General features: G+C 38.9%; 1 protein-coding gene across 2 annotated transcripts in view; it reads right to left on the bottom strand.

Annotated features, from left to right (window-relative positions):
- The window catches only part of PRKD3 (protein kinase D3), an 81,859-nt gene extending 65,910 nt beyond the window's left edge, over positions 1–15,949 (bottom strand). The window contains exons 1-2 of one of the 2 annotated variants that reach the window (XM_059943585.1): positions 15,806–15,892; positions 7,169–8,126 (exon numbers count right to left, since the gene is read on the bottom strand). In XM_059943585.1, coding sequence (XP_059799568.1) covers positions 7,169–7,456 — 288 coding nt within the window. In that variant the 5' untranslated portion in view covers positions 7,457–8,126; positions 15,806–15,892. Of the gene's footprint in view, positions 1–7,168; positions 8,127–15,805 lie in introns of both variants that reach the window. The other variant, XM_059943586.1, reaches the window with a different exon arrangement.
- Positions 15,950–16,184: the final 235 nt, after the last annotated feature.

Here is a 16,184-nt window from a genome sequence, read left to right as displayed (position 1 = left end):
CCTGCCAATGCAGGGGACACGGGTTCAAGCCCTGGTCCGGGAAGATCCCACAAGCCGCAGAGCAACTAAGCCCGTATGCCACAACTACTGAGCCTGCGCTCTAGAGCCCACGAACCACAACTACTGAAGCCCATGTGCCTAGAGCCCATGCTCCTCAACAAGAGAAGCCACCACAATGAGAAGCCCATGCAGTGCAACGAAGAACAGCCCCCACTCACCACAACTAGAGAAAGCCCGTGCGCAGCAACGAAGACCCAATGCAGCCAAAAATAAAAATAAAAAGAATAAAAAGAAAACAGAAAGATCTCAAATAAACAACCTAACTTTATACCTCAAGGAACTAGAAAAAGAACAAGAAGTAGTAGAAGGAAGGAAACGACAAAGATCACAGTGGAAATAAATGAAATAGAGACTAAAAAGACAACAGAAAAGATCAATGAAACTAAGAGCTGGTTTCTAAAAAAGATAAACAAAATCGACAAGCCTTTATACAGACTTAACAAGAAAAAAAGAGAGAAGACTCAAATAAACAAAATTACAAATGAAAGAGAAGACATTACAACTGATACACATAAATACAAAGGATCGTAAGAGGTTACTATGAACAATTACACACCAACAAACTGGACACTTAGAGGAAGTAGATAAATTCCTAGAAACATGCAACCTGCCAATCCTGAATCATGAAGGAATAGAAAATCTGAATAGATCAATTAATAGTAAGGAGGCTGAATCAGTAATCAGAAACCTCTCAACAAACAAAAGCTCAGAACCAGAGGGCTTTACCGGTAAATTCTAGCAAATATTTAAATAAGAATACCAATCCTTCTTAAATTCTTCCAAAAAATAGAAGTGGAAGGAACACTTCCAAACTCATTTTACAAGACCCACATTACCCTGATAATAAAGCCAGACGAGGACACTACAAGAAAAGAAAATTACAGCCTAATATCCCTGATGAACATATACATAAATATCCTCAACAAAATGTTAGCCAACTGAATTCATTAAAAGGATCGTACACATAATCAAGTGGCATTTATTCCAGGGATGAAAGGATGTTTCAACGTACACACATCAATAAATGTGATACACTACATTAACAATATGAAAGATAAAAATCATAATCATCTCAATAGTTGCAGAAAGAGCATTTAACCAAATTCAACATCAATTCATGACAAAAACTCTCAACAAAGTGAGTGGAGAAGGGACGTACCTCAAAATAATAAAGACCATATATTAACAAGCCCACAGCTAACATCATACTCAATGGTGAAAAGCTGAAAACTTTTCCTTTAAGATCAGGAACAAGACAGGATGTCCACTCTCACCATCTTTATTCAACGTAGTACTGGAAGTCCTAGTCAGAGCAGTTAGACAAGAGAAAGACATAAAAGACATACAAATCAGAAAGAAAGAAGCAAAACTGTATATTTGCAGAAGACGTGACACTATATATAGAAAACCTTAAAGACTCCACCAAAAAAACTGTTAGAATTAATTTAAAACTTCAGTAAAGTTACAGGATACAAAGTCAAAATACAAAAGTCAATTGCATTTCTATATACTAATAACATACTACTGGAAAGAGAAATTAGAAGCAATCTCAGGACTTCCCTGGTGGTCCAGTGGTAAAGAATCCACCTTCCAATGCTGGAGACGCAGGTTCCATCCCTGGTCGGGGAACTAAGAGCCCACATGCAACTAAGCCTGTGCACCACAACTACTGAGCTCATGCACCTCAATGAGAGAGCCTGCGCACCACAACTAGAGAGAGAAAAACCCGCACACCACAACTAGAGAGAAGCCTGCATGCCACAACTAGAGAGAAGTCTGTGCACCACCACTGGAGAGAGAAAAACCCGCATGCCACAAGTAGAGAGAAACTTGCATGCCACAACTAGAGGAAGCCCCCACACAGCAATGAAAGATCCCGCATGCCTCAACAAAGATCCCACGTGCCTCAACTAAGACCCGCCGCAGTCAGAAAAAAAAAAGAAACAAACTCATGTGCAGGTGTATCAAAAAGAATAAAATACCTACAAATAAATTTAACCCAGGAGGTGAAAGACCTATACACTGAGAACTGTAAGACACTGATGAAAGAAATTGTAGAAGACACAAATAAATAGAAAGATATTCTATGTTCACAAACTGAAAGAATATTAAGATGTCCATATTACCCAAAATGATCTACTGATTCAATGCAATTCCTATCAAAATTCCAATGGTATTTTTCACAAAAATAGAAAAAACAATCTTAAAATTTGTATGGAACCACAAAAGATCCTAAATAGCCAAAACAGTCTTAAGAAGAACAAAGCTGGAGGCATCATGCCTCTGATTTCAAACTACACTTCAAAGCCACAGTAATCAAAACAATATGGTATTGGCATAAAAATGGACACATTAAATCAATGAAACAGAACAGAACCCAGAAGTAAACCCATGCGTACATGGTCAATTTATTTACAACAAAGGAGCCAAGAATATACAACGGGAAAGGACAGTCTCTTCAATAAATGGTGCTGGGAAAACTGAAGAGCCACATGCAGAAGAATGAAACTGAAGCCCAGTCTTACACTGTACACAAAAATCAACTGAAAATGGACTACAGACTTAAACATAAGATCTGAAACCATAAAACTCCTAGAAGAAAACATAAGAGGGTAAGCTCCTTGACATCGAACCCAACAATGATTTTTTGGACTTGACATGAACAGCAAAGGCAACAAAAGCAAAAATAAACAAGTATGACTAAATCAAACTAAAAGCTTCTCTATAGCAAAGGAAACCATTAAAAAATGAAAAGGAAACCTATGGAATTGGAGAAAATATATTCAAATCTTATATCTGATAAAGGGTTAATATCCAAAATATATAAAGAACTCATATAACTCAATATCAAAAGAAAACAACACAAACAAAAAAAACCCCACCTATCAATTAGATTAAAAAATGGGCAGAGGAGGGCTTCCCTGGTGGTGCAGTGGTTAAGAATCTGCCTGCCAATGCAGGGGACACGGGTTCGAGCCCTGGTCTGGGAAAATCCCACATGCTGCAGAGCAACTAAGTCCGTGTGCCACAACTACTGAGCCTGCATGCCACAACTACTGAAGCCTGCACACCTAGAGCCCGTGCTCTGCAACAAGAGAAGCCACCACAATGAGAAGCCCGCACACTGCAACAGAGTAGCCCCCACTCGCCGCAACCAGAGAAAAGCCCATGTGCAGCAACAAAAACCCAATGCAGCCAAAAATAAAATAAATAAAATAAATAAATTTATTTAAAAAAAAAAGTGGGCAGAGGAACGTAATAAACATTTTTCCAAAAAAGACATACAAATGGTCATCAGGTACATGAAAAAGTTTTCCATCAATAATCATCAGGGAAATGCAAATCAAAACCACAATGAGGTATCACCTCACACCCGTTAGAATGGCTACTGTCAAAAGGATAATAACATATGTTGACAAGGATGTGGAGAAATGGGAACCCTGGTGCATTGTCAGTGGGAATGTAAATTGGTGCAGGCACTGTGGAACAGCATGGAGGTTCCTCAAAAAATTAAAAACGGGAACTACCATGTGATCCAGCAATTCCACTTCTGGGTATACAAAGGATATGAAATCACTATCTTGAATGAAATCTGCACCTTCATGTTATTGTATCATTATTTACAATAGCCAAGATGTGAAAACAACCTATGTGTACATCGACAGATGGATAAAGAAAATGTGATACACACACACACACACACACACACACATTATTCAATCATACAAGGAAGGAAATCCTATCATTTGCAACAACATGGATGGACCTTGAGGGCAGTATGCTAAGTAAGATAAGTCAAGCAGAGAAAAATAAATATTGTATGATTTCACTTATATGTGGAATCTGGAAAAACCAGAGCTGGTGATTACTAGAGACAAAGGGTAGAAGGTGGGGAAATGGGTGAAAGTGGTCAAAGGGTACTAACTTCTAGTTATAAAATAAGTTCAGGCAATGTAATGTACAGCATGGTGACTACAGTTAGCAATACTTTATATCTGAAAGTTGTTGAGAACAATCTTACAAGTTCTCATCACAAGGGAAAAAAAAAACTTACATTATGTGAGATGCACCAAAACTTGTTGCAAGTATTAAGCAGAAAGGGTGTGCGAAGCTCCTGACATAGAGTAGGTACTCAATAAATGTTGTCAATTATAATCTTCCTCCTTTCCCCTCCCATATCTTTGCTCATCCTGATTTTTTTGCCTTGGTATGTACTCCTTACCTCCCATATCACTGAAATCTTACTCATTCTTTTAGTATCAGATGAAATGTTACATTTCATATGAAGTCTTTCATATCTTTTATCAACCTGAGAAGAGCACTTTTTATTTTAACTTTACTTTCTACTTCTCATATTTTATTCTGGTAAATGTTTCCCTTACCAGACTATAAGCTTTTTGAGGGAAGGGACAACATTTGGTTAATCTACTTCCTAAAATTTAACTAGTGCTCTATCTTTAAAAGGTTCAATAAATGTATTTACTAAGAACAGAAATAAGAAAAGCAGGTGTGCCCATCAGAGTCCTGGGAGTTAACCTGGAGCTATGCATGTGTAGGTAATGGAAGTAAGTGATTAGCAAGCAAGAATCTAAGAGAGAATAAGAAAAGAACTTCTGACATGGTTTTTCCATCTTCCAGGTGAGTTAGGGATCCATGAAACCTCTCTATCAAACCCCAGAATCTGAGTCGGTTCCCTTAAGATTTCTTTCCAGTTAGGACCTGAGTAGATCATTCCTTGAAATTCCTTTCTCCTTTATCTGTCTCTAGAGTGAAGACTTAAATTTAGGTTAAATGATTCAGAATTTCACAGCTGGAATTACACACTAGAAATCATCCCAACTCGGGCTTCCCTGGTGGCGCAGTGGTTAAGAATCCACCTGCCAATGAAGGGGACACAGGTTCGAGCCCTGGTCCAGGAAGATCCCACATGCTGCGGAGCAACTAAGCCCGTGCGCCACAACTACTGAGCCTGTGCTCTAGAGCCTGTGAGCCACAACTACTGAGCCTGCGTGCCGCAACTACTGAAGCCCGTACACCTAGAGCCTGTGCTCCGCAACAAGAGAAGCCACCGCAATGAGAAGCTCACGCACCGCAACAAAGAGTAGCCCCCGCTCGCCGCAACTAGAGAAAGCCCGCATGCAGCGATGAAGACCCAACACAGCCAAAAATAAAAATGAAATAAATAAATTTATTTTAAAAAAAAAGAAAAGAAATCATCCCAACTCAATCATTTGATAGATGTGGAAATGTAATCCAGAGAAGTCAAATCACACAAAGTTATGCAGTTAATAAACAACAGAGCTGGGAATTCCCTGGCGGTCCAGTGGTTAGGACTCTGTGCTCTCACTGCTGAGGGCCTGGGTTCAATTCCTGGTTGGCGAACTAAGATCCCGCAAGCCGTATGGGACGGCCAAAAACAAACAAAAAACAATAGAGCTGACCTAGTTACAAGCGCAATACTCTTTTTCACTACACTTAAACAACAGTTAGGATTCTAGCACATGTCAAAAGGAGTGTGTAATAAGATTGTCACATACATGTTTTATATTTTTGCCAAACACATCCCCATATCACTACAATATTGATTCAAATTCAGTTCACCATGATATTCATTTTATGCTGGCTATCTCCATAATCAATAATTCTATTTTATATTTGCATAAAGTTCACCCTGAATTATCTTTTCTTGAGCCATATCTTGTTTATTTCCTTGGCTTCACTAGAATTTTTCATAGATTATGATTTTTAATCTAGCTTCCCAAGAACTTGACCCATCTGACCCACTTCTCACATCTATATTAATGAGGAAGTAACATTAATTCTAAAATGATCCTGTAGAAAATCAGTATGCCTCTGTATAAATATAAGAACTAAGTAAAATTTCCAAAGGTTGAAAACTGAATAGACTCTACCAAAACATTAGTTATGATTTTCTATGGGCTCAAAAAAAGAGAGACAATAAAGTTACAAATTGTATTTAAGTTAAAATCTTACCATTAAATTAAATACCTAGTTGCAAAAATATTTATTAAAACATCTGTTACCATCTGATGAAAGGGAAATTAAAAGCAAAGATACTTAAAGACACAAAGATGGTTCTACAGATCTACAAAAGAATACCTAAAATTACTTCAGGCCACATTTAAATAGATAAGTCACTGTTAACACACAGGAGACGGGTCATTTTCACAAACCACGTAACATTTTTTTGACTGTTAATTACTTCTACATCAGAAGATAATGCTAAACCATGTGAAGCATAAGGAACTGAAACAAAAACAGTAAGACGAGTAGCATTATCCAAACACATTAATCTTACTGATAGGATTTTTAAAACAAAGTATACTAAGTTGTTTGAAACATAGGCTTGGTCCATTAAAAAGAAAACATAACCAATTCATACTATTTATATACATAGTTTCATGATAAAACATAGAACATACCAGCTCATGCATCAAATCAAGATTATTAAAGAAATTTAGCTAAGATTCCTTAAAAAATGGTATGGTACAGGGCAGGGGGTGAGTAGATTGGAAGCAAAATAAAATCACCCTCAATTTAAAAATTTTCTTCTATTCTGATATATATTACAGCTCATTTACTTAATTTTTAAGAGACAGAGAGAGTGTGGTCCTCTGGCAGTTTAGGTGAAATCAGGATCTAAGGGGGACAAAGAGGGTATACAGAAGGGCAGCATACAGGGGACCTAGGAAGAACAAGGTATGGACCTGGACTCAGCAGCAGCTGTGTCTCACCCTTTTGGTAAGCCCCCTTGATGCCTTGTGCCTTCTACCTCCTGATTGTTTTCTCTGAAAACAAGTGAGACTGCTTAAGTCCTCCTGACTTTACACTGATTTTCCTGCTCTTAAAGAGATGAATTGAATAAGCAGTATTTTAAAGCTTGGATATAGGCTCCAGCTGTTAGACTCTGAAATTTCAGACTTTAGGCTTTTAGTCTATTAGGACTCTCTCCCAATGCTCAGAATTAGGATACAAACAACTGACCGATCCATATGTGTTAACTCACTATTGCATGTATAATTTACAGAAAAGCAGTAGAAACAATATTAATTAGAAAAACTACTGACATAAATAGCATGCACAGTACCTTCTGATAAACAATGGAGCACACAAGATCCTTGACAGCAGATAAAGATAGTTCCTGGGCTTCGATGGTAATACTCTCCCGTGTAAGGCCAATTTGCAGTAGAAATGAGATTGTATGCACTGAGCCTCTGGAGTTGGTGAGTGACGGTGCACTGAAGCTTCCATTAGAGAGTCGCGCAGAGAGTCCTGTTTTAGGACTTGAACACGGAGAAGGAGCTGGAAGCACAGCAGGAAGAGTTGCAGGTATTACAGACTTCTGGGATGATGGAGGAGAATTGTTTGCAGACATCTGCCTTTCTTTAATCTTTTAAAACAGTTGTCAATTCTTTTTCAATGGTTATGAAGAGGCCTTAAAATCACAGTGGTAAAAAAATGACTGTACTTTCAGATTTAGTTGAAAGCTTCTTTATTTCCTCTTTTAAGCCACTCATGCTGATGATGGCAAGTTCTACAACTGTGAGTTGAATATACAAAAGGTCCCACTTCCCTTAATATCAGTCCCATCAAAGAAGAGTCTTGTCTTTAGGACCACAACCAGGGTTTTGGAAAGGATTTAACATCACTGAATTATCCTCATCAGAAGAGAGTTGACATTGTTTATTTACTAAACATCTTCATCTATTTTCTTTTAAGTCTATTCTTGTCTCTCTCTTTTAATTTCAGAAAATACATAATGAATAATAGTTGTTTTTCTGTCAAAATAAAATCCTCCTAGTTTAAAAAATAAAAAGTGTTTAGGATTAGTCTATTCAGTACTTATCCTTTGGTTCCTTGATGTAATGGGACACTTTCTCAAATGTCCACACCTTAAATCACCTTCTCAAATGTCCTCATTTTCATTTGGGAGGAGCAAATTTTTCCAGGATTAAGCACAAAGGCTTTTTAAAATAGTACAGGCATATTCCACTTGGTGAATGGGCCCATGGAGAAAAGTTGATGCTTTCTGAAATGTAGGTAGCCTGGAAGAAATTTTTTAGAAACTTTTAATATTTTATACTCACTTAACATTATTTTAAAAATGCAAGAATCCTTGGGACTTCCCTGGTGGCCCAGTGGTTAAGAATCTGCCTGCCAATGCAGGGGACACGGGTTTGAGCCCTGGTCCAGGAAGATCCCACATGCCGTGGAGCAACTAAGCCCGTGCACCACAACTACTGAGCCTGCGCTCTAGAGCCCGCGAGCCACAATTACTGACCCCACGTGTCACAACTACTGAAGCCCGTGCGCCTCAACTATTGAAGTCCGCGCACCTAGAGCCCGCGCTCTGCAAAAAGAGAAGCCACTGCAATGAGAAGCCCGCACACTGCAGCGAAGAGTAGCCCCTGCTCACCGCAACTAGAGAAAGCCTGTGCGCAGCAATGAAGACCCAACACAGCCAAAATAAATTAAATTAATTAATTAATTTTTTAAAAAAGGAATCCTTGTGCTTTCTTTAAATGATAAATTTTGGTTGTATGTTTATAATTCACCAATAAATCCTAATGGGTAGCCTTTTTTCTTTGGTCTAGTTATCAGAACCCATAATTTCAGGGAGAGCCTCCTGCTAAAAAAAAAAAAAAGCAAAAAACAAAACCCTGCTATTCCTCACTAATACCTAAAACTTGAAGGTCAAACACGTTTATTCCACAAATACACAACTGAGTTATGACAAAAACAGAAAAACAGAAGGGACAAAAAAGAAAAGTAAAACTGACATTGTCATAGAAATAAAGTACCACTCGGCCATACAAAAGGTGTATAATATTGCCCTAACATAGACAAGAGTATTCTTTTTTATATTAAAAGTTTAAATCTAAGCAGATTTCTTTCAGAAAACTAAGGAAGCATATACTAAACACAGTTATATGACACAAAGAAGTGTAAAAGACATACTTAAGAAAGGAACATAGGAAAAAGCGATCTTGTCATAAAAAATTTCTAAAAGTGAAAAAGAGAATGCTAAGCACAGTTACATATGTATCACTGTTTTACATAAGGACAGTTCAAAAACTAAAAGTATGACCCCATGGCTAAGTGAAATGGCTCACAAGAGATGGATCTTTCAATTTAAATTCCATCCATATACCTGTAAACAAGTCTAATGATAAAAAAGAGTGAAGCATCCAATGTGGTTGCAGAATGACTCTGGAAAGTAGTTAATGGGGCTAAATAAATGAGAATGAACATAACAGAAGAGCAAAAACATACAGATATAGTATTAGGAATGAGCAAGTTCAAGAAAAAGTATGGCTTAGAAAAAAACTGCTTAAAGATAACAAAGCTTTTAGAACTACATTCAGATAAATAATTTTAACCCATTTTATTTTGTACAGCACTTAACATCTTGTAAATGTTTTATATGCTTTATCTCATGATATCTCTTTGGAATTTGACAAGGCAAATACTATTTATTATTTTTGCAGATGAGTTAACGGAAGCAAAAGCAGATAAAGTAACTTGCCCAGCATCACCTGGCCATTAAGAGGTGGAGTGGGAATCAGGACCCAAGTTTCGTACTTTCCTACCAAGTGCTGTCTCCACAATCACATACTATTTCTGAAAGAACAAGGAACTGAGAGAATCACCGCTCAGAGAGGATGTTGTTAAGGTTGAGAGAGCACACTGAGAAGGCACAATTGCTCAACTTGTCTTTTGCTTACCTTCTCTGAGTTTTTAAACTAAAGTTGTAGAAGAGCACTGAGAACTGAAACCTGAGCCTGGTGAATAAGAGGGACTAACACATCTTTATGGACGTGCAAGTCTTCGGGTTCAGACGCAATGCACTCCATATTGCTAAAGCAATTAGTCAGTGCAATCACAAAGCTGACTCCTATCATCTTGGAGAAAGAGCTCAGAAAGAAACAGTCATGGCCTGGAGATGGGTCAGAACTGCTTCAAGTTTTGTGGGCTGGAGGAGTGGGGAAGTGATTTCAGAAACTGCAGACATATAAACTTAATATTAACCCTTAGTCAAATCTGAGAATAGATTATGAAAGCAAATGGTTTTCGAATACTTAGAATATAATGATCACTAGAAGTCAGCATGAATTCAAACAGAATGCCAAATCAGCTACATTTACACCTTTTAAAAAAGGGGTTATTGGCCTTTTTAGATGGAGGAAATAATAACTCACAGTAATTGAGCTCTATCTGCCAGACACCGTTCTGAGCATTCCATATGTGTTTCCTCACTTAATCCTCACAACAACCCATTTTATAGTTGAGAAAACTGGCTTAAAGTACTTGCCCGAGATCACACAATTAGCAAAGCCAGAAAAAAAATTAGTGTATTCTGGCCAAAACAATTTGCAAGATGATATTCCATGCTATTTTTGTAAATATGTTGTTTGAGTATGAGTTAGATGTTAGTGTAGTTGGTTAAGTTTGCTGCTCTGTATCAACTTAGAGAAGCCTTTAGGGGAGTGCATTGGAACTCTGCCCTTGGCCCTATATTGTTTTTGATTATTTATAAGATAATAAAGACATGGAAGACATGCTTATAAAATACTCAGATTGTACAATCTGGGAGAAATAAACTAAAATTCAAGTAAACTATAACAATGATGAGAGTAAAGCTTTACATTTAGTTCAAAAAGTCAAATGTGCAATATAGAAATGGAGAAATGCTGACTTAGAGCCTGTTCATTAGAGGACTTATCAACCCAAGAGTTTAACAACGGCTGCTAATATAATGGGTGACTAACTAATGTAAACATAAACCCCCAGGACACTGAGAACACATCAGCATCAATCAGTATACTGGTTGCTAGTCAGCTTACGTTACCACTGTATTCATTTTTACAGTCCACGCTTCTAAGAGCTATATTGATGTAAAAAAATAATAGAGTACATATCTAGATAAAGCTGAAAACAATGTCATGTGACAAATTATGCTTAACACAACCAAGCAGAATAATGGTCTTCAAATATGAAAAGGTGTTAAGAGAATAATTGGGTTTTTTTCCCCATTTTTATATGGATGATTTATTTATTTTTTGCTATTGATAACAATGTATTCATTTATGAAGTGTTATCCCTACTCACACCACACACCCAGGGAGTTGTGTTACTGGGTGGACACAGTGCAAACATAAGATTAGGAAATTAACAGAGAATAATTGGTTTTATTCAGTATCATTGTAGAGGGTAGAGGGTAGAGGTAAAATGAAGATAACAGCTATGAGGACTGTGCTACTGCGTGTACAATATCTACAGTGGTATCTGGCTTATCCTAAGTGCTAAGTTTTAGCAATTTTCACAGTAATTAGGTGAAAGAATTAACAATTAAGCTCCTACTTCATACTAAACACTGCAACTGAGATATCAAACTTCATTAAATCCTTGCTATGACACTAGGAAATTTGTTTAACTGCTTTACAGAAAAGGAACCAGAGTTTCAGAATTGTTGCTTACCCACGACTACACAGCTAATAAGTGATGGAACTGGGATTCACACCAAAGTTTCCCTGACTCCAAAGCCCATGTTCTTTATACTTCTTCACTTCACCTCCAACAACCTAAGAACAATCTACAACAGGTTTTCTCATGAGGTAATGAGGTCCTTAAAACACCTGACGTGAGCAGTTTCAAAAAGCTGAACTGTCATAAAAAGGTGAGTCAAATATCTATGAATAATACTGTATGCAGGTTAAATACTTCAAAATACAAGACACCAATGTGTTCAAGAATAATAATTTATTTGTTACGGATATCTTCCCACTAAATTTCCATTTTATAATACCTGCTAATATTAGCCAAATAACAGTAACTGTCTTATGATTACAATCAACTATCAGAACGATCGATAACTATTAATAAACTATATGTTATACTTTTGTATAAAAATATTTTTTTACAGTTTCAGCATGAACACAAATAGAAGAAACTAAGTGAGCTATCATATTAGCTTCTGCCCACTCATCCCATCTGTTTTCCCTCTCCTTGTTTTGCTTTATGGAACCTTGATTTGATCTGTAAGATGCAACAAGATGTAGGGTGCAAAATATTAAGACTAAATATCAAAAAAAATCTAACAACTCTAATTTTGTCTTTATGCTTCAATCAGAAAACTGAGACAATAGTACATCATACTAATTCATAAATCAATTAGATATGTTTGTTGCTAATAGCTATGAGTTGGCAAGCATTTCTAATATGTTTATTTGCAACATCTCAAATATTCTTTGGGGGAATTATCTGTCACATATTTCATTCAAATGAAATTGTCACTATTGTTGAATGGAATCAAAAGATGGCATATTAAAGGAATCTTGAGCTCAACCTGCCCTATTATTACAGACAAGGTAAAAATAAAGGCCCTGGAGGTTAGGTGACTTAACGGAGGGTTACTTCACAGTAACATCACAAGTTGATCTACCCTTTCTCTCCCTCTCCCTCAACTCCCCCTACATATACATTATCTCATTTCTTAGCAAAGCCTCTAATTATAAGAAGCTCTAACAGCAGCATTTTCATTCAACAAATATTTATTGAGTGCCTATTATCTGCTAGACTGTTATGAGAGACTCAGGTTGTACAGCAGTGACCAAAACAGACATGGCTATTGCTCTCTCTGGAGCTTACAGTGTGATATGAGACACACACATTAAACAAATATTCACATTAATAGCAAGGCAATTACAAATTATGAAAAGTGATATGACAGAGTATACTGAGAGGAACTAATTTCAACTGAGGTTCACAGGCAAGGCACCTTTAATGAAGCTAAAACCAAAGGGTAAGTAGGAGTCAGGGAAGCAGAGAGAGAAGCAAAGAGGATTCCGGAAGACAAAACAAATCCAGCTAGTAAATACTTCAAAACGAAGTTCATCATTTAGTGTAGGCAGTGTCCTTTTTGTACTCAGTAAAGGCAAAAGTAAAGAGGTAAAACACTTTTCCTATTCAGAATATCATAATATTTACACCATGACTCCCTACCAATAACAGGTTTTCCTGGTTTAATTAAGTTTTGTGTGCTAGGAATGCTAATGAATGCAGGGTCTTTTTTTCTCCTGTTGATATGTACTGTATTCTTTCAGTATGTACAAAAAGCATATGGCCTTTTTCAATGCAATACTGACCAGAGTCCTGAAGTCAGTATCCATGTTCTACCTTGATACAGGCCTGACTTTGCTTAATAATCCTGATGTTGCTTTTATATTGTATGAAAAATCCAAGTAACTTTGTTGATGGTTTTTAAAATCATAGTTTCTAGCAATCCCTACACCTACTTATATATTTTCAAAAATGTAACTATCACCTTAGATTAATATAAATACTTTTCCTCCTAAAAGCTCAGCATTCAACTAAATTGTTGCTGGTAAAATTCAGCTCATCTAGACCAGGGGTATTTGAATCTCAGTCTTTTCCACTGTCAGAGAGAATAGAGATAGAGCACACCAAGTCTGCTCTCTGCTCAGGCACTGAAAAGTTTATCCAGTAACAAGATTACGGACTGCCAGTCTGGTGATGCTGTACAAATTTACATTTGGCTTGTTGTATCTTCATAACCTCTCTCTGCACCAGTGGTATCTGAGAAATCTGACTCATAGCCAATGAGCAATTTCTTACATACAGCCACTATAAACTAATCACACAAGTGGAGAAAACCTTCTTCTACACTGAAATTAAAATTAAAACATCACCTAAGTACATTATCTCAAGTTTTTTCATTAATGAGACAACTGCTCCAAAAAGGCTCACATACATGTTCAATTTGAATTACATAATCAGAGACTCAAAGTACTATCTGCACAGATTATGAATCATAAGCATGATTATTATCAAATCAAATTAAAAACTGTACTAGCTAATAATTTCCCAATATCAAGTTCTGTAAAATCAGTTTCTTTTTAAAATGAGCAATTAACTCTAATATGGTAATATTTTCATCAACTTTAGAATGTCTTTTTAAAAATGAGAACAAAATGTCCCTTAAGAAACATGCATTTAAATGACCATTCTTTTTTTTTCTGTATAAGATTTTCCCAATTCTTATATAATTTAAAAAATTTAATATCCAAGAACTTGATTTATTAAGCTCTTTTTTTGGGGGGGGGCATGGCAGTTTTTAGATTAAAAGCAATCCACTAAGAGAGAAATTTCTATTTTAAAGACGTCACCTCATGAAACTGAAAGCTTATAAAATTTATATATTTAAAAGACTCACTACGATCTGAGATGCTTAAAACATTCATTTCAAGATAATAAACCAGTCAACATTCTTGAATCTGAGTCATCCTAAAAAGTTAAAAGCTATATACCAAATTATAGAACTGAGGATGGAAAACGGGCTTGTCAAATATTCAAGTTCCTCTGATCAGGCCGACCACATCTACATTACCTACCGAAGCAAAACCTAACATGAAGGCTTCTGTGACACGTTTTAAATACTTTTAATAAAACTTGTAACTTCTTTTTTGGCTGAATGTCCTTGCTTGCTCTGAATCCAGATCCTAACACGGAAGGAGGAAAGGGTTCCTTTATTAAGTAAAACTGGCCTAGATCTCGGTCGGGGAACTTGATGGATGCTTTCAGCCAAAAATCCAGAGTTGTCCTCACAGCCTTAAATTTACTAAGTAAGCTTGATCTAAAGAAAATCACAGCCGCTAAAACTTTAGGAACTGCAGCATTAAGTACAAAGGAGAAACAGTATAAGAGTAACACGCTAACGTTTTCTAGGGTACAAATTACGGTATTTTATAAGTTTTCGTTTCATTTGCCTCTACAGCTCATTAAGGCTGTGTCGAACAAAGTAGCAGTTCAGGGTGTAACTTATCCTTCCTAATCAAAGATGACACCGATAGTCTTATTTCCTGTGGGGATGGGTGTGGTTGAAGAGACAGTTACGTCCAAGCCATCAATCTGTGTATGGAAAAGTCTGCAGCTCCCACACACGCTGTCGCTCGATTTATACTCGTGCCTGCACACGGCAAGGCCTATGCTTCTGACTGCGATGACTTCAAATAAAATATCCAACAGGCAATCGAACAGTATGGAGTTATTTTTACTGCTCAAAGACGCAGTCGCGCTCCTCAGTGTTTCGTCTTAAGAAAACCCTCCCGGGGATGAGACCGACTCGGAGCTCCGCCGCAACTTGCAAAACTAAAGACTCAGGAAATTGGGGTGGGGGCTTACGTTCTCTAAGCGCCGCCGACTCACTCTTTGCGACGCGTACAAGGTAAAGTGGTGAAAAGAAAAGGGAAAGGCTCATCCAAAATTCGGCAGCGTGAGTGCCGCCGATCTGGCGTTGGGAGCTAGTTGGAGGGACCCGGTAAGAGACTGGGTCCGAGAGGCCGAGCGCGGTGGTCGCCGGCGGAGCGCGACTCCAAGTTGGCGTCGGCGCCCACGCCGGAACTTGGCCCCATATGGCTGCAGCGCCGGCGCCCCCGCTCGCAGCAGCGCCCACCGCCCGCTCCTCCCGCCGCGCGCTCTACCAATTTCCCGCCCAACCCCGGCGGCCGCTGCCCAGCCCCGCGCGGGATCCGAGTCCCTCCGCCACCGCCGCCGCCGCCGCCGCCGCCGCGTGCGGGTGGGTGGGGGAGGGGAGGCTGCAGCCGCCGCCGCCGCCTCACCCGACGTGCTGGGAGAACAAAGCGGCGGCCGCTGCGGCGCTAACTTTTTCGGTGTCTGTTCCGCTCTCCCCGAAGCGACTACTTACAGAGGCGGGCTCCGCCGGTCGTGAGAAACTCCGCGCCCGCCAGCGTCTGGGTCCCGGACCAGGCGCCAGCGAGGCTTCACGCGCCTCGCAGGATCCCGCCTGCCACAGGCGCCCCTTCCTCTGTCCCTCCCTCCGCCCCGTCCCGTCCTGAGGCCCGAGGGCGGGGGGACAGGGGCGCGCGAGGGGCGGGGGCGCGCGGTCGGCGCGGGGCCTGCCGGGAGCTGTAGTCTCCTCGCGAGCTCCAAGCGGTGATAGCAGTGCGGGGAAGTTGCTCACTGTCTTGACGCCGCGCGCGGGCAACAGGAGCTCCTGGTGCTCTCAGGCTCGCTCTGCACCCTCTGAGGTCCTGGCGTCCCCATGAGCAGTGGGGAGCGGGGCG

The sequence above is a fragment of the Balaenoptera ricei genome, chromosome 13 (assembly GCF_028023285.1).
Source record: "Balaenoptera ricei isolate mBalRic1 chromosome 13, mBalRic1.hap2, whole genome shotgun sequence".
Taxonomy (NCBI): domain Eukaryota; kingdom Metazoa; phylum Chordata; class Mammalia; order Artiodactyla; family Balaenopteridae; genus Balaenoptera; species Balaenoptera ricei.
The sequence above is the reverse complement of the archived record's forward strand: the minus strand, read 5'-3'. Positions and strand labels throughout refer to the sequence as shown.